The sequence below is a fragment of the Salvelinus alpinus genome, chromosome 4 (assembly GCF_045679555.1).
Source record: "Salvelinus alpinus chromosome 4, SLU_Salpinus.1, whole genome shotgun sequence".
NCBI lineage: Eukaryota > Metazoa > Chordata > Actinopteri > Salmoniformes > Salmonidae > Salvelinus > Salvelinus alpinus.
The window spans coordinates 20,696,419-20,722,332 of NC_092089.1; the positions used below are offsets into that span (position 1 = coordinate 20,696,419).

General features: G+C 45.6%; 1 protein-coding gene across 4 annotated transcripts in view; it reads left to right on the plus strand.

Moving 5' to 3' along the window:
• stk31 (serine/threonine kinase 31) overlaps positions 1-25,914 on the plus strand; it is a 33,368-nt gene that overhangs the window by 2,728 nt on the left and 4,726 nt on the right. The window contains exons 8-27 of one of the 4 annotated variants that reach the window (XM_071395954.1): positions 12-223; positions 9,362-9,512; positions 9,604-9,729; positions 12,582-12,614; positions 13,218-13,333; positions 13,754-13,910; positions 14,128-14,253; positions 14,513-14,695; positions 15,058-15,180; positions 16,816-16,935; positions 17,466-17,597; positions 19,531-19,632; positions 19,788-19,868; positions 20,106-20,231; positions 20,603-20,734; positions 21,392-21,478; positions 22,295-22,444; positions 23,839-23,970; positions 24,289-24,363; positions 24,539-24,670. In XM_071395954.1, coding sequence (XP_071252055.1) covers positions 12-223; positions 9,362-9,512; positions 9,604-9,729; positions 12,582-12,614; positions 13,218-13,333; positions 13,754-13,910; positions 14,128-14,253; positions 14,513-14,695; positions 15,058-15,180; positions 16,816-16,935; positions 17,466-17,597; positions 19,531-19,632; positions 19,788-19,868; positions 20,106-20,231; positions 20,603-20,734; positions 21,392-21,478; positions 22,295-22,444; positions 23,839-23,970; positions 24,289-24,363; positions 24,539-24,640 — 2,466 coding nt within the window. In that variant the 3' untranslated portion in view covers positions 24,641-24,670. Of the gene's footprint in view, positions 1-11; positions 224-9,361; positions 9,513-9,603; positions 9,730-12,581; positions 12,615-13,217; positions 13,334-13,753; positions 13,911-14,127; positions 14,254-14,512; positions 14,696-15,057; positions 15,181-16,815; positions 16,936-17,465; positions 17,598-19,530; positions 19,633-19,787; positions 19,869-20,105; positions 20,232-20,602; positions 20,735-21,391; positions 21,479-22,294; positions 22,445-23,838; positions 23,971-24,288; positions 24,364-24,538; positions 25,033-25,914 lie in introns of those variants that run through there. The other 3 variants (XM_071395953.1, XM_071395956.1, XM_071395957.1) reach the window with 3 other exon arrangements.

Genomic DNA, 25,914 nt, shown 5'->3' on the forward strand with positions numbered 1-25,914 from the left:
TGCTCTCTTAGGTTTTGAAGATGAAGTTTGCCAAGTTCACCCTCCCGGGGAGTAACCGTGAGAGCACCATGTCTGTGCGGGCCCTGCAGGAGTCCCATTGCCTGTGGCCTCAGCGGGTGTTGGATTGGGCTGGCCCCCAGGGGGATGGGGACATGCCTGGCTCTACGGTCTGCATGCCCAAACTACGGCCTGCTTTCCCCGACCAGAGCCCCCTTTCAATGAAGTAAGATACCTGTCTGTCTGTTCCGCTGGGATAATGAAGTAAGACACCTGTCTGTCTGTTCCGCTGGGATAATGAAGTAAGATGTCTGTCTGTTCCGCTGGGATAATGAAGTAAGATACCTGTCTGTCTGTTCCGCTGGGATAATGAAGTAAGATACCTGTCTGTCTGTTCCGCTGGGATAATGAAGTAAGATACCTGTCTGTCTGTTCCGCTGGGATAATGAAGTAAGATACCTGTCTGTCTGTTCCGCTGGGATACTGAAGTAAGATACCTGTCTGTCTGTTCCGCTGGGATAATGAAGTAAGATACCTGTATGTCTGTTCCGCTGGGATAATGAAGTAAGACACCTGTCTGTCTGTTCCGCTGGGATAATGAAGTAAGACACCTGTCTGTCTAGGACTGTGTTTTCTGTCTGTTCCTCTGGGATCCCAAGGACTGGAAATGTTTTGTTCCAGCCCAGCAGTAGCACAGCTGATTCAACTAATCAAGAGCTTTGCGAGTAGTTGAATCAGGGGTGTTAGCAGTGGCCCATACTTCGACCTTTTCACTTGAAATTACTAATCCTGTGGTGTGAATGGTATTGGGAGATCGGGTCTTCTGAGACTCCGTAGACGAGCGAGTAAACTCCCACTGCCTTCCGTTCTACTTGCTAACACGCAATCATTGGAAAATAAAATTGATGATCTTCGATTATCCTACCAACGGGACATTAAGAACTGTAATATCTTATGTTCCACCGAATTGTGGCTGAAGCAAGGGCTTGAAAACTATTGCGGACTACAAAGGAAAACCCAGACGTGAGCTGCCCAGTGACGCGAGCCTACCAGACGAGCTAAATGCCTTTTTATGTTCGCATTGAGGCAAGCAACACTGAAGCATGCACAAGAGCACCAGCTGTTCTGGATGACTGTGATAACGCTCTCTGTAGCCGATGTGAGCAAGACCTTTAAACGGGTCAACATTCACAAAGCCGCGGGGCCAGATGGATTACCAGGACGTGTGCTCAAAGTATGTGCGGACCAACTGACAAGCGTCTTCACTGACGTTTTCAACCTCTCCCTGACTGAGTCTGTAATTCCTACATGTTTCAAGCAGACCACCATAGTCCCTGTGCCCAAGGAAGCGAATGTAACCTGCCTAAATGATTATCGCTCCGTAGCCACAAAGTCCTTTGAAAGGCTGGTCATGGCTCACATCAACAGCATCCTTCTGGATACCCTAGACCAGGTATTCCCAAACTGGGGTACGTACGCGCAATGCCATCGGGGGTACGCCAAATAAAAATGTGATTCACTTGTTTAAAAAAAAAAAATGATTTCAAATTTACAACAGTCCATTTAGATTTTTCAACGGGGCTATACATTTGGGTGAGTTTTTTTTCTCACCGGAGTATTCTTGTTTCACTGCCAAAAAATAAAATGAAACCATATAGTGTTCAATAAAATAACACAATGTCAAATACGGGTAGCCTCGTCAAGTAATTAACATCCAATCACATTAACCGTTACTCTCTCGCGGGAATTCCACTAACAGTCCGTATTTAGCCAAACGTAGCTGCTGCTCATTCCGTTTGCGCAAAAATGTATTAATGGTTAAAAAAAAGTAAGGCCAGCATCCATAGAGACACATACCAGCTCTACTGGTAGTACTGCTACTACCAGCAGTACTACACCTGCTACTACCAGCAGTACTACACCTGCTACTACCAGCAGTACTACACCTGCTACTACCAGCAGTACTACACCTGCTACTACCAGCAGTACTACACCTGCTACTACCAGCAGTACTACACCTGCTACTACCAGCAGTACTGCACCTGCTACTACCAGCAGTACTACACCTGCTACTACCAGCAGTACTACACCTGCTACTACCAGCAGTACTACACCTGCTACTACCAGCAGTACTACACCTGCTACTACCAGCAGTACTACACCTGCTACTACCAGCAGTACTACACCTGCTACTACCAGCAGTACTACACCTGCTACTACCAGCAGTACTACACCTGCTACTACCAGCAGTACTGCACCTGCTACTACCAGCAGTACTGCACCTGCTACTACCAGCAGTACTGCACCTGCTACTACCAGCAGTACTACACCTGCTACTACCAGCAGTACTACACCTGCTACTACCAGCAGTACTACACCTGCTACTACCAGCAGTACTACACCTGCTACTACCAGCAGTACTACACCTGCTACTACCAGCAGTACTACACCTGCTACTACCAGCAGTACTACACCTGCTACTACCAGCAGTACTACACCTGCTACTACCAGCAGTACTACACCTGCTACTACCAGCAGTACTACACCTGCTACTACCAGCAGTACTACACCTGCTACTACCAGCAGTACTACACCTGCTACTACCAGCAGTACTACACCTGCTACTACCAGCAGTACTACACCTGCTACTACCAGCAGTACTACACCTGCTACTACCAGCAGTACTACACCTGCTACTACCAGCAGTACTACACCTGCTACTACCAGCAGTACTACACCTGCTACTACCAGCAGTACTACACCTGCTACTACCAGCAGTACTACACCTGCTACTACCAGCAGTACTACACCTGCTACTACCAGCAGTACTACACCTGCTACTACCAGCAGTACTACACCTGCTACTACCAGCAGTACTGCACCTGCTACTACCAGCAGTACTGCACCTGCTACTACCAGCAGTACTGCACCTGCTACTACCAGCAGTACTGCACCTGCTACTACCAGCAGTACTGCACCTGCTACTACCAGCAGTACTGCACCTGCTACTACCAGCAGTACTGCACCTGCTACTACCAGCAGTACTGCACCTGCTACTACCAGCAGTACTGCACCTGCTACTACCAGCAGTACTGCACCTGCTACTACCAGCAGTACTGCACCTGCTACTACCAGCAGTACTGCACCTGCTACTACCAGCAGTACTGCACCTGCTACTACCAGCAGTACTGCACCTGCTACTACCAGCAGTACTACACCTGCTACTACCAGCAGTACTACACCTGTTGACGACACACGCTGTTCCACGAGCACATCCAATGCTACCATCAATAATTATACATTTGTTGTTAGCCCAGCTACCATCAATAATTATACATTTGTTGTTAGCCCAGCTACCATCAATAATTATACATTTGTTGTTAGCCCAGCTACCATCAATAATTATACATTTGTTGTTAGCCCAGCTACCATCAATAATTATACATTTGTTGTTAGCCCAGCTACCATCAATAATTCTACATTTGTTGTTAGCCCAGCTAGCATCAGTAATTCTACATTTGTTGTTAGCCCAGCTAGCATCAGTAATTCTACATTTGTTGTTAGCCCAGCTAGCATGGACACTGACAGTTGTGAATCTGATGCAGCTGAAGAGCTACTGCCCCCTTACCAGGGAAAGCACCGAACAACAGACAGGGACGTTGTACCATTGAAGAGCCGCAAATATGATGAGAACTACATTGATTTGGGATTCACTTATAATGTGAGTAGTGGCTTTCCTCAGCCACAGTGCAAAAGTACTCTCTCAAAACTCAATGAAATCTTCACTCTTTGCGCAGACATTTAGAAACAAAACATGCCAATTTGAAAAATAAGCCATGGGAATTTTTGGAGCGAGAATTATGATGATTTTTGAGTAGTAAGACATGTATAAAAGCAAAAGATACCATTAATAATAAGGATCTAGAAGTGTCTTATATGGTGAGCTACCAAGTGGCTAGGACAGGCAAGCCCCATACTATTGTGGAGGACTTAATTCTTCCTGCTGCTGTGGATATGGCTGGGACAATACTGGGGGAAAAGGCCCCCAAAAAATATACAGACAATGCCTTCATCAAACAACACCGTTTCACGACGCATCAGTGACATGGCAGAAGATGTTCAGAAACAATTACTTTGCATACAAGCTAGTGAATTCTATGCGTTACAGCTGGATGAGTAAACAGACGTGGCGGGCCTGGCACAGCTCCTGGTATATGTCCGTTTATGGGGGATCAATTAAAGAAGACATCCTCTTCTGGAAACCAGGACAACAGGAGAGGATATTTTTAAAGTACTGGACAGCTTTGTGACATCAAATGAACTTTGGTGGTCAAGATGTGTTGGTATCTGTACTGATGGCGCAAAAGCCATGACAGGGAGACATAGTGGAGTGGTAACGCACATGCAAGCAATTGCTCCCGACGCTACTTGGGTACACTGCAGCATCCACCGAGAGGCTCTTGTTGCCAAGGGAATGCTTGAAAGACTTTTTGGACACTACAGTGAAAATGGTTAACTTTGTTAAAGCAATGCCCCTGAACTCTTGTGTATTTTCTGCATTATGCAAAGATCTGGGCAGCGACCATGTAACGCTTTTACAACATACAGAAGTGCGCTGGTTATCAATGGGCAAGGTATTGACACGTTCTTTTAAAATTGAGAGACGAGCTTCAAGTTTTCTTTACTGACCATCATTTTCACTTGTCTGACCGCTTGCATGATGACGAGATTCTCACACTGGCATATCTGGGTGATGTTTTTCTCACCTGAATGATCAGGTCAGAGAACTGGCAATGTGGTGCTAGGACAACAACCTCTCCCTCAATGTGAGCAAGACAAAGGAGCTGATCGTGGACTACAGGAAAAGGTGGGCCGAACATGGCCCCATTCACATCGACGGGGCTGTAGTGGAGCGGGTCGAGAGTTTCAAGTTCCTTGTTGTCCACATCACCAACAAACTATCATGGTCCAAACACACCAAGACAGTCGTGAAGAGGGCATGACAAAACCTTTTCCCCCTCAGGAGACTGAAAAGATTTGGCATCGGTCCCCAGATCCTCAAAAAATTCTATAGCTGCACCATCGAGAGCATCCTGACCGGTTGCATCACCGCCTGGTATGGCAACTGCTCGGCATCTGACCGTAAGGCGCTACAGAGGGTAGTGCTTACGGCTCAGTGTGTGTGTGAGCCAGCCAGTACAATATAATCTACATGGTGTGTTTGTGAGCCAGCCAGTACAGTAGAATCAACATGGTGTGAGCCAGCCAGTACAGTAGAATCAACATGGTGTGAGCCAGTACAGTAGAATCAACATGGTGTGAGCCAGCCAGTACAGTAGAATCAACATGGTGTGAGCCAGCCAGTACAGTAGAATCAACATGGTGTGAGCCAGCCAGTACAGTAGAATCAACATGGTGTGAGCCAGCCAGTACAGTAGAATCAACATGGTGTGAGCCAGCCAGTACAGTAGAATCAACATGGTGTGAGCCAGCCAGTACAGTAGAATCAACATGGTGTGAGCCAGCCAGTACAGTAGAATCAACATGGTGTGAGCCAGCCAGTACAGTAGAATCAACATGGTGTGTGTGAGCCAGCCAGTACAGTAGAATCAACATGGTGTGAGCCAGCCAGTACAGTAGAATCAACATGGTGTGAGCCAGCCAGTACAGTAGAATCAACATGGTGTGAGCCAGCCAGTACAGTAGAATCAACATGGTGTGAGCCAGCCAGTACAGTAGAATCAACATGGTGTGTGTGAGCCAGTACAGTAGAATCAACATGGTGTGTGCCAGCCAGTACAGTAGAATCAACATGGTGTGAGCCAGCCAGTACAGTAGAATCAACATGGTGTGAGCCAGCCAGTACAGTAGAATCAACATGGTGTGAGCCAGCCAGTACAGTAGAATCAACATGGTGTGTGAGCCAGCCAGTACAGTAGAATCAACATGGTGTGTGAGCCAGCCAGTACAGTAGAATCAACATGGTGTGAGCCAGTCAGTACAGTAGAATCAACATGGTGTGAGCCAGCCAGTACAGTAGAATCAACATGGTGTGAGCCAGCCAGTACAGTAGAATCAACATGGTGTGAGCCAGCCAGTACAGTAGAATCAACATGGTGTGAGCCAGCCAGTACAGTAGAATCAACATGGTGTGTGAGCCAGCCAGTACAGTAGAATCAACATGGTGTGTGAGCCAGCCAGTACAGTAGAATCAACATGGTGTGAGCCAGCCAGTACAGTAGAATCAACATGGTGTGAGCCAGCCAGTACAGTAGAATCAACATGGTGTGAGCCAGCCAGTACAGTAGAATCAACATGGTGTGAGCCAGCCAGTACAGTAAAATCAACATGGTGTGAGCCAGCCAGTACAGTAGAATCAACATGGTGTGTGAGCCAGCCAGTACAGTAGAATCAACATGGTGTGAGCCAGCCAGTACAGTAGAATCAACATGGTGTGAGCCAGCCAGTACAGTAGAATCAACATGGTGTGTGTGAGCCAGTACAGTAGAATCAACATGGTGTGAGAGCCAGCCAGTACAGTAGAATCAACATGGTGTGAGCCAGTCAGTACAGTAGAATCAACATGGTGTGAGCCAGCCAGTACAGTAGAATCAACATGGTGTGAGCCAGCCAGTACAGTAGAATCAACATGGTGTGTGAGCCAGCCAGTACAGTAGAATCAACATGGTGTGAGCCAGCCAGTACAGTAGAATCAACATGGTGTGAGCCAGCCAGTACAGTAGAATCAACATGGTGTGAGCCAGCCAGTACAGTAGAATCAACATGGTGTGAGCCAGTACAGTAGAATCAACATGGTGTGAGCCAGTCAGTACAGTAGAACCAACATGGTGTGAGCCAGCCAGTACAGTAGAATCAACATGGTGTGAGCCAGCCAGTACAGTAGAACCAACATGGTGTGAGCCAGCCAGTACAGTAGAACCAACATGGTGTGAGCCAGCCAGTACAGTAGAATCAACATGGTGTGAGCCAGCCAGTACAGTAGAATCAACATGGTGTGAGCCAGCCAGTACAGTAGAATCAACATGGTGTGAGCCAGCCAGTACAGTAGAATCAACATGGTGTGTGTGAGCCAGTACAGTAGAATCAACATGGTGTGTGCCAGCCAGTACAGTAGAATCAACATGGTGTGAGCCAGCCAGTACAGTAGAATCAACATGGTGTGAGCCAGCCAGTACAGTAGAATCAACATGGTGTGAGCCAGCCAGTACAGTAGAATCAACATGGTGTGAGCCAGCCAGTACAGTAGAATCAACATGGTGTGTGAGCCAGCCAGTACAGTAGAATCAACATGGTGTGAGCCAGTCAGTACAGTAGAATCAACATGGTGTGAGCCAGCCAGTACAGTAGAATCAACATGGTGTGAGCCAGCCAGTACAGTAGAATCAACATGGTGTGAGCCAGCCAGTACAGTAGAATCAACATGGTGTGAGCCAGCCAGTACAGTAGAATCAACATGGTGTGAGCCAGCCAGTACAGTAGAATCAACATGGTGTGTGAGCCAGCCAGTACAGTAGAATCAACATGGTGTGTGAGCCAGCCAGTACAGTAGAATCAACATGGTGTGAGCCAGCCAGTACAGTAGAATCAACATGGTGTGAGCCAGCCAGTACAGTAGAATCAACATGGTGTGAGCCAGCCAGTACAGTAGAATCAACATGGTGTGAGCCAGCCAGTACAGTAGAATCAACATGGTGTGAGCCAGCCAGTACAGTAGAATCAACATGGTGTGTGAGCCAGCCAGTACAGTAGAATCAACATGGTGTGAGCCAGCCAGTACAGTAGAATCAACATGGTGTGAGCCAGCCAGTACAGTAGAATCAACATGGTGTGTGTGAGCCAGTACAGTAGAATCAACATGGTGTGAGCCAGCCAGTACAGTAGAATCAACATGGTGTGAGCCAGTCAGTACAGTAGAATCAACATGGTGTGAGCCAGCCAGTACAGTAGAATCAACATGGTGTGAGCCAGCCAGTACAGTAGAATCAACATGGTGTGAGAGCCAGCCAGTACAGTAGAACCAACATGGTGTGAGCCAGCCAGTACAGTAGAATCAACATGGTGTGAGCCAGCCAGTACAGTAGAATCAACATGGTGTGAGCCAGCCAGTACAGTAGAATCAACATGGTGTGAGCCAGTACAGTAGAATCAACATGGTGTGAGCCAGTCAGTACAGTAGAACCAACATGGTGTGAGCCAGCCAGTACAGTAGAATCAACATGGTGTGAGCCAGCCAGTACAGTAGAACCAACATGGTGTGAGCCAGTACAGTAGAATCAACATGGTGTGAGCCAGCCAGTACAGTAGAACCAACATGGTGTGAGCCAGCCAGTACAGTAGAATCAACATGGTGTGAGCCAGCCAGTACAGTAGAATCAACATGGTGTGAGCCAGCCAGTACAGTAGAACCAACATGGTGTGAGCCAGCCAGTACAGTAGAATCAACATGGTGTGAGCCAGCCAGTACAGTAGAACCAACATGGTGTGAGCCAGCCAGTACAGTAGAATCAACATGGTGTGAGCCAGCCAGTACAGTAGAATCAACATGGTGTGTGAGACTGAGTGTGTGAGGAGAACCATGAATACCTTGTTACTTTTGCAGCATGTTTCTATAAAGACTGTTTAGAGATGTAGGGGTTGCAACAAGCTCAGGATGATCAGTGATTGGGGTTGTTTGTAGTAGTGATTACTAACTGGGTGGTTTGTAGTAGTGATTACTAACTGGGTGGTTTGTAGTAGTGATTATTAACTGGGTGGTTTGTAGTAGTGATTACTAACTGGGTGGTTTGTAGTAGTGATTACTAACTGGGTGGTTTGTAGTAGTGATTACTAACTGGGTGGTTTGTAGTAGTGATTACTAACTGGGTGGTTTGTAGTAGTGATTACTAACTGGGTGGTTTGTAGTAGTGATTACTAACTGGGTGGTTTGTAGTAGTGATTACTAACTGGGTGGTTTGTAGTAGTGATTACTAACTGGGTGGTTTGTAGTAGTGATTACTAACTGGGTGGTTTGTAGTAGTGATTACTAACTGGGTGGTTTGTAGTAGTGATTACTAACTGGGTGGTTTGTAGTAGTGATTACTAACTGGGTGGTTTGTAGTAGTGATTATTAATATTAACTGGGTGGTTTTTTATCCTATGACTGTTTTTGTCCCAAATGGCACCCTATTCCCTGTATAACTTTTGACCAGAGCCCATATATAAGATATGGTGTCCAAAATGCCCCACATTTCCTACATCCTATTCCCTAAATGCAGCACTACTTTTGACCAGGGCCCATAGGGTCAAAAGTAGTCCTTTAGAGAATAGTGTTGAGCAGCCTATGTGTGTTTTAACTCCTGCTCAGGGAGAAGAGCACGGCCACAGCCCAGCATGCTGCCAACCTAGTGAAGAAGAAAATGGACCAGGAGCTGGTGGAGGAGAACCAGAGGCCGAAGGCAGAACGAGAGACCCGGCGCAGGGAGGAACAGCTGAGAGACAGCCTCTCAGAGCTCCAGGTTGAACAAACAGAGTGTAGACACACACACACACACAACAAGCTTTCCAGGACATTAGTTATGTATGAGTATCGTCTTGTTGTAATTTCAGAAGTTGAAAGAGGAGACTGCTAATTATGCCAAAGAGGCAGAGAGATGGAAGGTGGAGAGGAACACACTCCAGAACCAATCAGAGCAGCTGGAGAAACACTTGCAAGATGCCAAACAGGAAGTGCAGGTGAGACTGGTGTCGTATGGAGCAGATGTCTACTAGTCAATGGGCCCTGAGCACCTGCTCATGGACACATCATAGCATTAACAGGTCAACATTCAATTCTCACCACAGCACAATAAAGAGTCTACATTCAACCCTCACCACAGCACATTAACGAGTCTACATTCAACCCTCACCACATCACATTACCGAGTCTACATTCAACCCTCACCACATCACATTACCGAGTCTACATTCAACCCTCACCACATCACATTAACGAGTCTACATTCAACCCTCACCACATCACATTAACAGGTCAACATTCAATTCTCACCACAGCACATTAATGAGTCTAAATTCAAACCTCATCACATCACATTAATGAGTCTACATTCAACCCACATCACATTAACGAGTCTACATTCAACCCTCACCACAGCACATTAACGAGTCTACATTCAACCCTCACCACAGCACATTAACAGGTCAACATTCAATTCTCACCACAGCACATTAATGAGTCTAAATTCAAACCTCATCACATCACATTAATGAGTCTACATTCAACCCACATCACATTAACGAGTCTACATTCAACCCTCACCACAGCACATTAACGAGTCTACATTCAACCCTCACCACAGCACATTAATGAGTCTACATTCAACCCTCACCACAGCACATTAACGCGTCTACATTCAACCCTCACCACAGCACATTAACGAGTCTACATTCAACCCTCACCACAGCACATTAACGAGTCTACATTCAACCCTCACCACAGCACATTAACGAGTCTACATTCAACCCTCACCACAGCACATTAACGCGTCTACATTCAACCCTCACCACAGCACATTAACGAGTCTACATTCAACCCTCACCACAGCACATTAACGAGTCTACATTCAACCCTCACCACAGCACATTAACGCGTCTACATTCAACCCTCACCACATCACATTAACGAGTCTACATTCAACCCTCACCACATCACATTAACGAGTCTACATTCAACCCTCACCACATCACATTAACGAGTCTACATTCAACCCTCACCACATCACATTAACGAGTCTACATTCAACCCTCACCACATCACATTAACGAGTCTACATTCAACCCTCACCACATCACATTAACGAGTCTACATTCAACCCTCACCACATCACATTAACGAGTCTACATTCAACCCTCACCACATCACATTAACGAGTCTACATTCAACCCTCACCACATCACATTAACGAGTCTACATTCAACCCTCACCACAGCACATTAACGAGTCTACATTCAACCCTCACCACAGCACATTAACGAGTCTACATTCAACCCTCACCACAGCACATTAACGAGTCTACATTCAACCCTCACCACAGCACATTAACGAGTCTACATTCAACCCTCACCACAGCACATTAACGCGTCTACATTCAACCCTCACCACAGCACATTAACGAGTCTACATTCAACCCTCACCACATCACATTAACGAGTCTACATTCAACCCTCACCACATCACATTAACGAGTCTACATTCAACCCTCACCACATCACATTAACGAGTCTACATTCAACCCTCACCACATCACATTAACGAGTCTACATTCAACCCTCACCACATTAACGAGTCTACATTCAACCCTCACCACAGCACATTAACGAGTCTACATTCAACCCTCACCACAGCACATTAACGAGTCTACATTCAACCCTCACCACATTAACGTGTCTACATTCAACCCTCACCACAGCACATTGACGAGTCTACATTCATTCTTCACCACACCTAATCTATGGATTTCACATGACTGGAAATGCAGATATGTATCTGTTGGTAACAGATACCTTTAAAAAAAGGTAGGGGCGTGGTGGATCAAAGAACCAGTCAGTATCTGGAGTGACCACCATTTGCCTCATGCAGAGCGACACATCTCCTTCGCATAGAGTTGATCGGGCTTTTGATTGGCCTGTGGAATGTTGTCCCGCTCCTCAATGGCTGTGCGGAGTTGCTGGATATTGGAGGGAACTGGAACACGCTGTTGTACACGTCGATCCAGAGCATCCCACACATGCTCAATGGGTGACATGTCTGGCAAGTATGAGGCAATGGAAGGACTGGGACATTCATCCGTGAAGAGCACACTTCTCCAGCATGCCAGTTGGCATCGAAGGTGAGCATTTGCCCACTGAAGTCTGTTACGACACCAAACTGGTCAGGTCAAGTCTCTGGTGAGGACGACGAGCACGCAGATGAGCTTCACAGAGAAATTCTTTGGTTATGCAAACCCACAGCTTCATCAAATGAAGAAGTTGGATGTGGAGGTCCTGGGCTGGCGTGGTTACACAAGGTTTGTGGTTTTGAGGCCGGTTGGACGTACTGCAAATTCTCTAAAACTATGTTGCAGGTGGCTTATGGTAGAGAAATGAACATTAAATTCTCTGGCAACAGCTCTGGTGGATATTCCTGCAGTCAGCATGCTAACTGCATGCTTCCCCAAAACTTGAGACATCGGTAGCATTGTGTTGTGTGACAAAACTGCACATTTTAGAGTGGCCTTTTATTGTCCCCAGCACAAGGTGCACCTGTATAATGATCATGCTGTTTAATACGCTTCTTGATATGCCACACCTGTCAGGTGGATGGATTACTTTGGAAAAGTTTAAATGCTCACTAACAGCGACGTAAACACATTTGTGCACAAAATCTGAGAAAAATAAGCTTTTTTGTGCGGATGGGGGAAAAAAAGATATTTTCTTTCAGCTCATGGAACATGGGACCAACACTTTACATGTTGCGTTTATATTTGTGTTCAGTGTATAATGAAAATGTTTGGCTTTGTCCTCAACAATGTTTTTTTTGTTGTTGGCAGGGTCGTAAGTGTGGAAGGGACATGGTAGTGCAGGTATGAGGTTTTAAGGGGATAAACCTGGGTCTGGTTTCCCAAAGCATCTTAATGCTAAGTTCATCGATAGAACCTTCCTAGAAACTTTGTTAAATCTCCCAGCTGTTTCCCCAAACCATCGTTAGAACCTTCCTAGAAACATTGTTAAATCTCCCAGCTGTTTCCCCAAACCATCGTTAGAACCTTCCTAGAAACATTGTTAAATCTCCCAGCTGTTTCCCAAACCATCGTTAGAAACTTCCTATGTTACAGGAAAGATGCAGAGGTAAAACACTTGTAAGCCTAAATTCCAACGCTATCGGGAAGCCGGGCCCTGGGTTATAGTGAGAATGAATGTTATGAAAGACTGAAGGAACGTAAAGGTAGATAATGTGGCTAATGTCCTCATTAGCGGCATAAACAATGTAGCAGGTGTTTTGTGGATTTATTCCTCGTGTCACCATTTACTTTTTTTAGATTTATTTTTTGATCTTTAACACTTTATTGTTGGAAAAGTAAGCATTTCACTGTCAATCTACAGCTGTTGTTTCCAAAGCATGTGACATACGATTTGATTTGTGCTACTCGGTCTTTGGTGTTTTGAATGCTTCTCCCTGTGTTTAGGCTATGAGGGGACAGTTAAAGAAGAAGGAGAAGCAAGTGGATAAGCTCCTGGACTCAGCGGTGGCTGACCGGTTCTGTCGACTGGCTGAGAGAGTCGATTCTCTGAGAGGATTAAGGTACTGTGATGGTCTGGGTTGCAAATGGCACCCTATATAGTGCACTCTGGTTGAAAGTAGTGCACTAAATGGTAATGAGGTGCCATTTGGGACGTAATGCCATTTTCGGACCCCCCCACACACCTCTCGAATTGGAATTATTTTATTATAGGATAACGAATTTTAAGTAACAATGTTTTATTAAATGTATTTTTATTTTATTTTTAACAATTCAACATTTCACATTGAGTTACTCTTTCTACATTTACATTACATTTAAGTCATTTAGCAGACGCTCTTATCCAGAGCGACTTACAAATTGGTGCATTCACCTTATGATATCCAGTGGAACAACCACTTTACAATAGTGCATCTAACTCTAGTGCATCTAACTCTAATTCTATTGATTTGCATTATTGTGGTTTTATTTCTACTGGACAGAGAGAGAAACCCAGGTGACACGGATAGTGACAGCCTTACGGAGTCTATCAACATTGTCATAAACAACAGCATCTCTGCCCCGGTTGCCATGGAGAAGCTGGAGTCGGCATGGAGAGATTACAGCCTGGCTCAGGAGAAACTCAAGGCCTGTCAGACGGTCAGTCTGCATCCTACTGTTAAAGGCTATGTACAAAATGGCACCCTATTCCCTATTTAGTGCACTACTTTAGACCAGGACCCATAGTGGTCTGGTTGAAAGTAGTGCACTAAATCGGGAATAGGTTGCCATTTGGGACACAAAGACACACGTCTCGTCAGATCAGAATACAGTTTCTCATCAGTGAAATGACCATGTTTTGGCGTCCATTTTGCAGAAGGAGCAGCTTGGGGATCTGATAGACAACCGGAATAAGGTGCGAGGTGTTCTGACTGCCACTGTAGAGTCCTTCCTTCAGGAGGCTAAGTGTTTGCCAGTCAGACAACGCATGGACAAACTGGAGGTACTGAAAATGAAAACTATGATTCTGAATATTTTTTTCTCATTCAACATTCCAAATATTTGAAGGGGGTTAGTTATTTCTAGATGACCCTACAGGATTGGGGTTATATCAAGGCTATCAGCTGAACATGCTCTGATGCATCAACATCTAAGTATGTGGCCCAAATAGCACCCTATTCCCTACATAGTGCACTATATAGGGTACTATTTGGGATGCGTGCTATAATCAAGCTGTTGTTACCCATGTGTCCGTGTTACAGGAGGTGAGCTCTTCCCTGACTGCAGTGTTTGGTCCAGCCTCTATGGAGGGTGATGTTGGAGAGCAGGCCTTTGAGCAGTACTACCAGTGGAGGACTCAGAGGAGTCGGCTCACCAGCTCTGTCAGAGACGGGACGGACAAGGCCCTCAAGGCCCTGTGCACCTGGTCGGAGAACGTTGGCAAGGTACAGAATGACCCGGTACCGCTTTGGTTTGGGTGAACTGAGGATGAAGAACCTTTAAAAAAGAGATTCTGGGTTTATTTCTCCCAAGCTTTTGTGTGTACTGTGAAGGGTGGGAATGGGAAACAACTGTTCTCTTTACTAAAGTGATTGAAGATATGCCCACGGAAAATAATTTGACATGTAATACTTCTCCAGCGGTCTTCCTGGGTATGGAACTGTACACTTTGGGCTGGTTTCCCAGACACAGATTAAGCCTAGTCGTGGACTAAACAACATGTTCAATCAAGTTTCTCCATTGAAAAGGTTTTTGAGTTAAGCATTGTGCTTGTCTGGGAAATCCTAACCCTCCAATGTCCCTTCAGTTTTTCTGCCTGTCAGCTAACACAGTGGTGGGAGTGAATGACATAGTGGACGGAGTGAATGAGCTGCTGAAGCAGGCAGAGATCAACGTGGCCAAGGAGCTGGACTCTCCCCTGTCAGTCGGGGTGAGTTTGGCTGCGTCCCAAATGGCACCCTATTCCCTTTTTATAGTTCACTACTTTTGACCAGGGCCCATATTTCATCTGTCCACCCCTGCATGTCAGTGAGTCTTATGGTGCTTTGAAGACAACTGGGAAACATGACGTCAGTGAGTCTTATGGTGCTGTGAAGACAACTGGGAAACATGACGTCAGTGAGTCTTATGGTGCTGTGAAGACAACTGGGAAACATGACGTCAGTGAGTCTTATGGTGCTGTGAAGACAACTGGGAAACATGACGTCAGTGAGTCTTATGGTGCTGTGAAGACAACTGGGAAACATGACGTCAGTGAGTCTTATGGTGCTGTGAAGACAACTGGGAAACATGACGTCAGTGAGTCTTATGGTGCTGTGAAGACAACTGGGAAACATGACGTCAGTGAGTCTTATGGTGCTGTGAAGACAACTGGGAAACATGACGTCAGTGAGTCTTATGGTGCTGTGAAGACAACTGGGAAACATGACGTCAGTGAGTCTTATGGTGCTGTGAAGACAACTGGGAAACATGACGTCAGTGAGTCTTATGGTGCTGTGAAGACAACTGGGAAACATGACGTCAGTGAGTCTTATGGTGCTGTGAAGACAACTGGGAAACATGACGTCAGTGAGTCTTATGGTGCTGTGAAGACAACTGGGAAACATGACGTCAGTGAGTCTTATGGTGCTGTGAAGACAACTGGGAAACATGACGTCAGTGAGTCTTATGGTGCTGTGAAGACAACTGGGAAACATGACGTCAGTGAGTCTTATGGTGCTGTGAAGACAACTGGGAAACATGACGTCAGTGAGTCTTATGGTGCTGTGAAGACAACTGGGAAACATGACGTCAGTGAGTCTTATGGTGCTGTGAAGACAACTGGGAAACATGACGTCAGTGAGTCTTATGGTGCTGTGAAGACAACTGGGAAACATGACGTCAGTGAGTCTTATGGTGCTGTGAAGACAACTGGGAAACATGACGTCAGTGAGTCTTATGGTGCTGTGAAGACAACTGGGAAACATGACGTCAGTGAGTCTTATGGTGCTGTGAAGACAACTGGGAAACATGACGTCAGTGAGTCTTATGGTGCTGTGAAGACAACTGGGAAACATGACGTCAGTGAGTCTTATGGTGCTGTGAAGACAACTGGGAAACATGACGTCAGTGAGTCTTATGGTGCTGTGAAGACAACTGGGAAACATGACGTCAGTGAGTCTTATGGTGCTGTGAAGACAACTGGGAAACATGACGTCAGTGAGTCTTATGGTGCTGTGAAGACAACTGGGAAACATGACGTCAGTGAGTCTTATGGTGCTGTGAAGACAACTGGGAAACATGACGTCAGTGAGTCTTATGGTGCTGTGAAGACAACTGGGAAACATGACGTCAGTGATCTTCAGGTCGGAAAGTTGGAGCTTTAGAACGATGGCAGAGTTTCCTGACTTGGAATTCTGAGTTGGATGACCGTTCAAAACGACTAGCTCGTCCGTCCCCCCCGAGTTCCCAGTTGTCTTAAACACACTGAAGTCTGAGATTTCTGGTATTTTGAACACGGCATTACCTCATCGTCATGTTTTTTTACTCTGTTTGTTTGTTGTTGACTTATTTGTTTACTCAACAGGAGCAGAACAACCACGAGACCAAGGCAGTGTCCAACGCTTTCTACAAAGTCATGCAGCACATTCAGAGTGAGCAGAGTCTGCTGAGTGACATTATGGAGAAATATCTGCTGAACACAAAGGTCAGAGAATTGTTTTAGATGTTTTAAAGTGTTTACTTACCAGATCTTCCAGAAATCAAGGTTGGAAGATTCCCAGAATTGTGAGGGATTATGCAGGAAATCCGGAATCATCCAACCAAGATTTCTGGAAAACCTAAAATGTTCCCTTAATGTTGCGACCCTAATCTGAGTAGATCTTGCTGTTTGTCTTTAACCATATAACTTCTCTTTCTGCTGTGTCAGAACACTGTGCTCTTATCACGCTCAAACTCATGCCTTCTCCTATATCAAGGATGTTCTATTCAGTTTGTGTTGCATTCAGTTTGTGTTGCATTCAGTTTGTGTTGCATTCAGTTTGTGTTGCATTCAGTTTGTGTTGCATTCAGTTTGTGTTGCATTCAGTTTGTGTTGCATTCAGTTTGTGTGCTATTCAGTGTTGCATTCAGTTTGTGTTGTTTGTGTTCTATTCAGTTTGTGTGCTATTCAGTTTGTGTTGCATTCAGTTTGTGTTGCATTCAGTTTGTGTTGCATTCAGTTTGTGTTGCATTCAGTTTAAGGGTGAGATGCTACAGTGGCAGAATGCTAGCCCGACTCCAGACGCTCTGTTCTCTGTGAAGAAACGTATCCGCAGCCTGAGGGCTCAGCTGAGGTGGAGACAGGTGGAGGAGGCCAGTCTGGAGGAGGTGAGAGACTAGGAAGTCTATTTAGTGCACTACTTTTGACCATGGCCCTCATAAATCAAGCTGCAGTGGCAGTTGTACAGATAACTCATCCAAAGGGCTTTGACTTGTCAAACAGGGCAGAAAGCTAACACAATATGATGCCCCATTTCCTTATTAATTCAGCCATTTACTTCGATAACTAGCTAGTTAAACTTAAGGGTCACCCTAATGCAGAATTCTATGCTTTAAACGCAGGGAAATAAATATACATCTCATAAGAAATATCTTGCTGCGACTTGTAAACGCAGATCTAAAATGCTTATTGTAATTTCTGTTCGGCATCAAACTAATTTCGTTCTTCAGTTGCTCTTCCCCACTCAGATGAGAATTCAGGAATGGGCATTCTATCAGCAGACAGCACTCTGACTGATGTGGAGCTACTGTTCTCCATCATTCTATCAGCAGACAGCGCTCTGACTGATGTGTAGCTACTGTTCTCCATCATTCTATCAGCAGACAGCGCTCTGACTGACGTGTAGCTACTGTTCTCCATCATTCTATCAGCAGACAGCGCTCTGACTGATGTGGAGCTACTGTTCTCCATCATTCTATCAGCAGACAGCGCTCTGACTGATGTGGAGCTACTGTTCTCCATCATTCTATCAGCAGACAGCGCTCTGGCTGATGTGTAGCTACTGTTCTCCATCATTCTATCAGCAGACAGCGCTCTGACTGATATGGAGCTACTGTTCTCCATCATTCTATCAGCAGACAGCGCTCTGACTGATATGGAGCTACTGTTCTCCATCATTCTATCAGCAGACAGCCCTCTGACTGACGTGTAGCTACTGTTCTCCATCATTCTATCAGCAGACAGCACTCTGACTGATGTGGAGCTACTGTTCTCCATCATTCTATCAGCAGACAGCGCTCTGACTGATATGGAGCTACTGTTCTCCATCATTCTATCAGCAGACAGCCCTCTGACTGATGTGTAGCTACTGTTCTCAGTGTAGCCAGCCTACTTTTCATGATTTAAAATGAAAGATTAACCTTAAACAAAACATCAGGACATTTATCTGGCTACATTCTCTCTATGATAAACATTAGAAATATGATGGACCTGCATCGTTGTTTGCAACAACAAAAAAGACCTTGCTTTTTTTGTCTGCCAGCCAAATAGTGTTGCACTTCTGTTGTAAATGAAGCTATTTTCTGATGAATGTGTTGCACTAATGTATTTTCTGTGAAGGAAACTATAGTTGCACGTCCCTGATCACTACTGAAGCAAAAAAAAAAAAAGACTTAAGACTTTCAATATAAAACGTGACCCCTGTCAATACACAGCTGGACTCACCTGCTCCCGCTTTCTCCTGTTGTGCTATTTACAAACACACACGTGACTGTCTCAACTGTTCTGGGGAACTACGGTGAGCTTCATAATGTGACAGGGGAAATGATCAACGCCATCTGCTTTATCTCCTAACGTATTGCACAAGTTGACTGCAGGTATTTACTTAAGTAGCTCCAAATATATAGAAATGTATTGAAACACTTCAACTCCCAGTAAATAACATCGTCCTATCACTAAAATATGTACAAAAGCACAGACTTTGACCAGACTGCTCTGCACTAATACTATGGCTAACATGCTGTAGATGACGAAAGTGGAGACATGGAGAATAGTTCTGTATTGAACCCCCACCGCCCAAAATAGTTTAAACGGCATTGAAAAACCAATCTGTGGCCATTTCCAAATACCCCGGTATACCGGCCAAGCCTATAGGATGCCGTTTGGAATACAGTCCCAGAACAGCTGGCTTGTCTGCCAAGGATACCCAGCTCATGTGCTCAATTTGTACAGTTATAATGGCCGAATGATTTCCTGTGAATACAGTAGTGAGTAGAGTGGTAATATAGGAAAGGGAGGTTTATTAATGGTTTCTCCTGTCAGGCTGAAGATTTTGACCTAACAGAGATTCTGAAGAAGAAGGAAGAGATCGCTGAGACCAGAAACACTCTTTTCCAAGAAATCGGTCAAGAAAGAAAAGAATATGTACGTTACATGTTCCAACATCTTTCTATCATTCTAATTCTGTCATTTATATGTTCTGTCATTGTAATTCTGTGTTCCAACTAAGTCCGGGAACACTTCCACAATGTGTAAGTTCCACTCATCACACCCCTCCCTAATAGCTGTTTGTGTTGTAGATGAAGCTCAGTGCTCTGGCTGAAGGCTGCTGTCCTGAGCTCCCCCTGCTCTATCCTGAGGCAGACATCCACAGCCACATGGTGAGACACAACCTGAGTCCTGACTGATCCAACTATACCTCTGTACAAGACCATATGGAAAACAGGACATGGTCACATTGTGCTGCAGTACTATCCCCTAGTGGAAATCTGTGAATGTATTATTTCAGTGTGTGTTCCTAATTACCATGTTCTCATCATGTATGTATTATTAGCCCAGCACCTACGTATTTCACAGATGTGAGTATGATGACCACAACCATATATACGTGTGTGCAGAGCTCTGGAGGTCTGGCGGTGAAGAGTCTGGACAGGGACATGTTTGACGCTGAGCCCATGAAGGAGCTGAGTGGACGCAGGCCTCTGGTCTGTACTGAGTTCCAGGGACAGAGGGTCATACTCAAGGTCACCCCTTTTTCACACCCCTTTTTAGGGCTACGTCCAAAATAGGACCCTATTCTCTATATAGTGCACTACTTTTGACTAGGGGCCCAGAGAGCTCTGGTTAAAAGTAGTGCACTATATAGGGAATAGGGTGCCATGTGGGAGTGAACCTTACAGGTTAAAAACATTGTGTAAATGTGGAACTCTGTCAGGACCAAATGTGAGCAAACATTTTGAAACGGAATGATTGTTCTTCTTGAATATGTTCAGGTATTACTGCTCCTGTTTTAAACACGTTTGATCACGTTTAATGCCAACTGAGAGACCCTGGTCTTTTGACAGAGGTTTAGTTGTTATCCTTATTGGTGTTTTGTGTCTGGGTTCCCTGTCAGGGTTACACTGTGAATGAGGAGGCAGAGGCCAGAGTGCTGGAGAAAACCTCCCAGTTTCACAGAACCAGGACGCAGCGGGAGAGTCAGACTGACACTGGAATACTCCCTCTTCTGGCACTGTTCTTTGGCAAGGTACTGCTCACTCAGCTTCCCTGTCTCGACCCAGTCACTCAGCTTCCCTGTCTCGACCCAGTCACTCAGCTTCCCTGTCTCGACCCAGTCACTCAGCTTCCCTGTCTCGACCCAGTCACTCAGCTTCCCTGTCTCGACCCAGTCACTCAGCTTCCCTGTCTCGACCCAGTCACTCAGCTTCCTATGTCTTCCTGTCTTACAAGCCACATGGTTCATGATCTGAGGGACTTAGACTTAAAGCCAATTTATGCTTGATCTGAAAATGCGGTCTGAGGCTTCGTATGGAGGGTGTGATGCAATTGCGGAGTCTCCTGAGGCGTGCAGAGGCCAAGTCAAGCTCTGTACCGCATTGCCGTGAGCCTCCCAAATGTTGTAACAATGCAGAGGGCTCTGTTTAGCTCTGTGTTGACATGATTGGTTGACAGTAGGTGGGGGCGGTACGTCCTGTATAAACACACACACTTCCTTGACAACTTCCTTGACAACAGCTCTGCTCCCCTAAGCGTGGGAAGTATGAAAGCCCTGAAGTCTGTGGAGGCTACATCGTAGTAAATGTTGTACAGCCACTTCATATGTCTGATTGACCAGGCAGAACCTTTTAGAGGTCGTTCTCCATTTGTCATGATGTATGTTTTACTATGATCCCTTCTCTTTCAGTCAGACCCTCTTGCCTATGTGATGGTGCCATACTTCCCCAATGGAAGTCTCTGGGCTGTTCAGGCTGACAAACCCCTAACTGCCACAGTGAGTTCTCTCGGCTACCGTCCTCATATTTCACCTTTACAGTTACAAAACTCTCCCAAAATTCCCAGGTTTCCAGAAATCTTGGTTGGAGGATTACTGGATTTCTCTTCTTCCAACAGAGTTTTCTGGACAAATCGGGCAATTTTGGAACCTTATTCACATGCCCTTGTTTTGTAGTATAACACATTGACCTACTGTCCTGTCTCTCCCATCAGGAGACTGGTAGTATAACACATTGACCTACTGTCCTGTCTCTCCCATCAGGAGACTGTAGTAGTATAACACATTGACCTACTGTCCTGTCTCTCCCACCAGGAGACTGTAGTAGTATAACACATTGACCTACTGTTCTGTCTCTCCCATCAGGAGACTGGTAGTATAACACATTGACCTACTGTCCTGTCTCTCCCATCAGGAGACTGTAGTAGTATAACACATTGACCTACTGTCCTGTCTCTCCCATCAGGAGACTGTAGTAGTATAACACATTGACCTACTGTCCTGTCTCTCCCATCAGGAGACTGTAGTAGTATAACACATTGACCTACTGTCCTGTCTCTCCCATCAGGAGACTGTAGTATAACACATTGACCTGCTGTCCTGTCTCTCCCATCAGGAGACTGGTAGTATAACACATTGACCTACTGTCCTGTCTCTCCCATCAGGAGACTGTAGTAGTATAACACATTGACCTACTGTCCTGTCTCTCCCATCAGGAGACTGTAGTAGTATAACACATTGACCTACTGTCCTGTCTCTCCCATCAGGAGACTGGTAGTATAACACATTGACCTGCTGTCTTGTCTCTCCCATCAGGAGACTGTGAAGGTGATGAGAGGCGTGGCCAGGGGCCTCCAGGCCCTCCACGCTGCAGGCGTCACCCATGCCTCCCTCAACCCCAACAACGTCTTCGTCCTCCACCGACAACAAGGCATGGTGGGAGACTACGACTTCATAAAGACTCCTGTGAGTAGCCTGTCCTCAATCCTAACTTGGAGGCGAAAGAAACGCACACCTGTTTAGGAGAGGTGCTGGCTAGCGGAGTAGAACACCTGTTTAGGAGAGGTGATGGCTAGCGGAGTAGAACACCTGTTTAGGAGAGGTGCTGGCTAGCGGAGTAGAACACCTGTTTCGGAGAGGTGCTGGCTAGCGGAGTAGAACACCTGTTTAGGAGAGGTGCTGGCTAGCGGAGTAGAACACCTGTTTCGGAGAGGTGCCGGCTAGCGGAGTAGAACACCTGTTTAGGAGAGGTGCCGGCTAGCGGAGTAGAACACCTGTTTAGGAGAGGTGCCGGCTAGCGGAGTAGAACACCTGTTTAGGAGAGGTGCCGGCTAGCGGAGTAGAACACCTGTTTAGGAGAGGTGCTGGCTAGCGGAGTAGAACACCTGTTTAGGAGAGGTGCCGGCTAGCGGAGTAGAACACCTGTTTAGGAGAGGTGTTGGCTAGCGGAGTAGAACACCTGTTTAGGAGAGGTGCTGGCTAGCGGAGTAGAACACCTGTTTAGGAGAGGTGCTGGCTAGCGGAGTAGAACACCTGTTTAGGAGAGGTGCCGGCTAGCGGAGTAGAACACCTGTTTAGGAGAGGTGCCGGCTAGCGGAGTAGAACACCTGTTTAGGAGAGGTGCTGGCTAGCGGAGTAGAACACCTGTTTAGGAGAGGTGCTGGCTAGCGGAGTAGAACACCTGTTTAGGAGAGGTGTTGGCTAGCGGAGTAGAACACCTGTTTAGGAGAGGTGCCGGCTAGCGGAGTAGAACACCTGTTTAGGAGAGGTGCTGGCCAGCGGAGTAGAACACCTGTTTAGGAGAGGTGCCGGCTAGCGGAGTAGAACACCTGTTTAGGAGAGGTGCTGGCTAGCGGAGTAGAACACCTGTTTAGGAGAGGTGCCGGCTAGCGGAGTAGAACACCTGTTTAGGCGAGGTGCTGGCTAGCGGAGTAGAACACTTCAAAATTTAAAGGAGCCGTACACTCTAGGAGCTCAGATGTAATAATGTAATAACCTAATAACCAACATTTCAACAGACAAGCTGTCTTCATCAGGGTATAATGACAGACACTGCGGGGTGACTAGTTTATTTAGTGTCAAAGGACACACACACAGGTGTCTGTAATCATGGCTGGGTGTGGCCTGATATCAGTGGTTAATTCTCAGATATAAAAATAACATACAAAAAACATGACTGGACAACAAAAAACATGAATGGACAGCATAACCCAAACTTACATCTCTCTCATCGAACAAAAACAACTGTTTCCCCCTCCATTTTAAATACACTATCTCATGTACCTTGGTTTCTTTTACACCTGTCTGAATGAGCACCACGTATGGTTGTTTCATGGTTGTACGTACCATGTTGGTTCCAGGTACAGAGGGCAATGGACAGTGGGATGGTGGCCGGCTCTATCAGCCTGGTGGCCCCAGAGCTCCGCCAGACACGAGGCACACCTCCTACTCCAGCCTGTGACATGTACTCCTACGGCTGCCTGCTGTTCTGGGTAAAATACCTTCATGTTGCCCTCTCTGTAGATCAGCCCAGGTCTCTGTATAACACAAGATGGATGGCTCTATAGTCCATGGTCAAGCAGCTTTGGGACAGACTGGAATACAGCAGGAATTGATATGTATTTTAAGGGGTTTCAGGGAAACTCTGACATGTCATACAGGAGAAATCATTAGCAAAAGTTAATGATAACATTGAATATTCATCCAGAGAAACTCTAGGAGATGTGAACAATAGACTTGTTGAAAATAAGCTCTCAGTAAGCAGTTGGGGCCAACCATTTATGTTTTGTCATCAACACCTCTGTTTGCAGCTGCATGCCCCAGGGTTCAACGGGGATCTGGATAGTGGAAGAAGACTGGCCCTGGATATCAGCGGAGTGAAACTGGTCAGTAACCCTGATAGCTTTTTCATGCTTCAATTAATTTAGAATGCATTTTATTTTTGCTCCCAAAGTGCAGGTCAGTTTTAATTAGGAGAATAATACATGTAATTTTTAACACGCTTTCCATTGAAAGACAATCACAAAGTGTTAAAAGGAGGTTGTGTGTCCTCTTGGCCAGGAGACCAAACTCCAAGCCCTGCTGTCTAAGCTGCTGGTGTGTGTTGGAAGACTGACTGCTGCTGAGACCCTGGCTGATGACTACTTCCTGTCTGACCAGTAACCAGGCAACAAGGAGCTAGTACAGTAACCGGTACATACTGGGATAGTTTGGTTGACAGTTTTACTTTAATATTAGCCTGGGTAACGTCTGTTTAGCTAACATTCCACTCCATGACATGCCAAAGATGGTTTAGTATGTCAAGAAGTGGAATAATGGCTAAACAGACCAGTACCCAGACTACTTCAATACTACAATGTTTTGTTGATCTGCCAATATAAAAGCACAATATATTTGTCAGTCTGCTGATGTAAAAGCACAGTATCATGTTGTTTAACTGTATATTATTTTCCTTTTTAAATGTTCTGTTCAGTAATTAGGTGATGTTGGAGTACCCTGTCTTGCAGATGTCACTTTCTAGAGTAAATAAAAGACACGTTCTGAGATGGACCTGATCTGTATGGACCTGGTCTCATTTAGAACTCAAAAGGAACCACCTCTCGGTTCTAAGAAGTTAGTTAGAGTTTTTGCTGCTATGTACTCTTTAATACTAGTTCTGTGCTCTGTTGCTGACTGTCTCCTGACTTGCCTGATCGGGATGTTGTCAGCATCAATCTACTGTAAAATCTCTGAAAATCCCTTTGGGAAACGCTCCCCTGAGAAAATGGTTATCATTACATGTGTTTTGTGCTCCCTACGTGCCCCTATTTTACAGAACTGTGGGTTAATGGTTTTGAACTCTCCAAATGTCCTTTGATTTGGAGAGGTATTCATTAGAAGTTGGGGGGGTTTTTGGGTCTATTTTCCATCTGTCCAAACACAATGTTCATATTGTATTTTTGCCTCATTCTCATCATTTAATTTCATATCCAAACTGCTGGAGTAAAAATACTACAGTTGTTTTGCTTCAATGCCTCATTCCATATGGAGCCAGATGTGTATATGGGCTTGTCCTTATGTGGTGATGACTTCCTTAATCCTTGTTGTACTGCTGCCCATCTTCTGCCTGTCTGGGATGGTTACTTCCTTAATCCTTGTTGTACTGCTGCCCATCTTCTGCCTGTCTGGGATGGTTACTTCCTTAATCCTTGTTGTTCTGATGAGGAACATCAGGCTTCCATGAGAGGGGACTACTGCTGCCCATCTTCTGCCTGTCTGGGATGGTTACTTCCTTAATCCTTGTTGTTCTGATGTGGAACATCAGGCTTCCATGAGAGAGGACTACTGCTGCCCATCTTCTGCCTGTCTGGGATGGTTACTTCCTTAATCCTTGTTGTTATGATGTGGAACATCAGGTTTACATGAGAGAGGACTACTGCTGCTCATCTTCTCCCTGT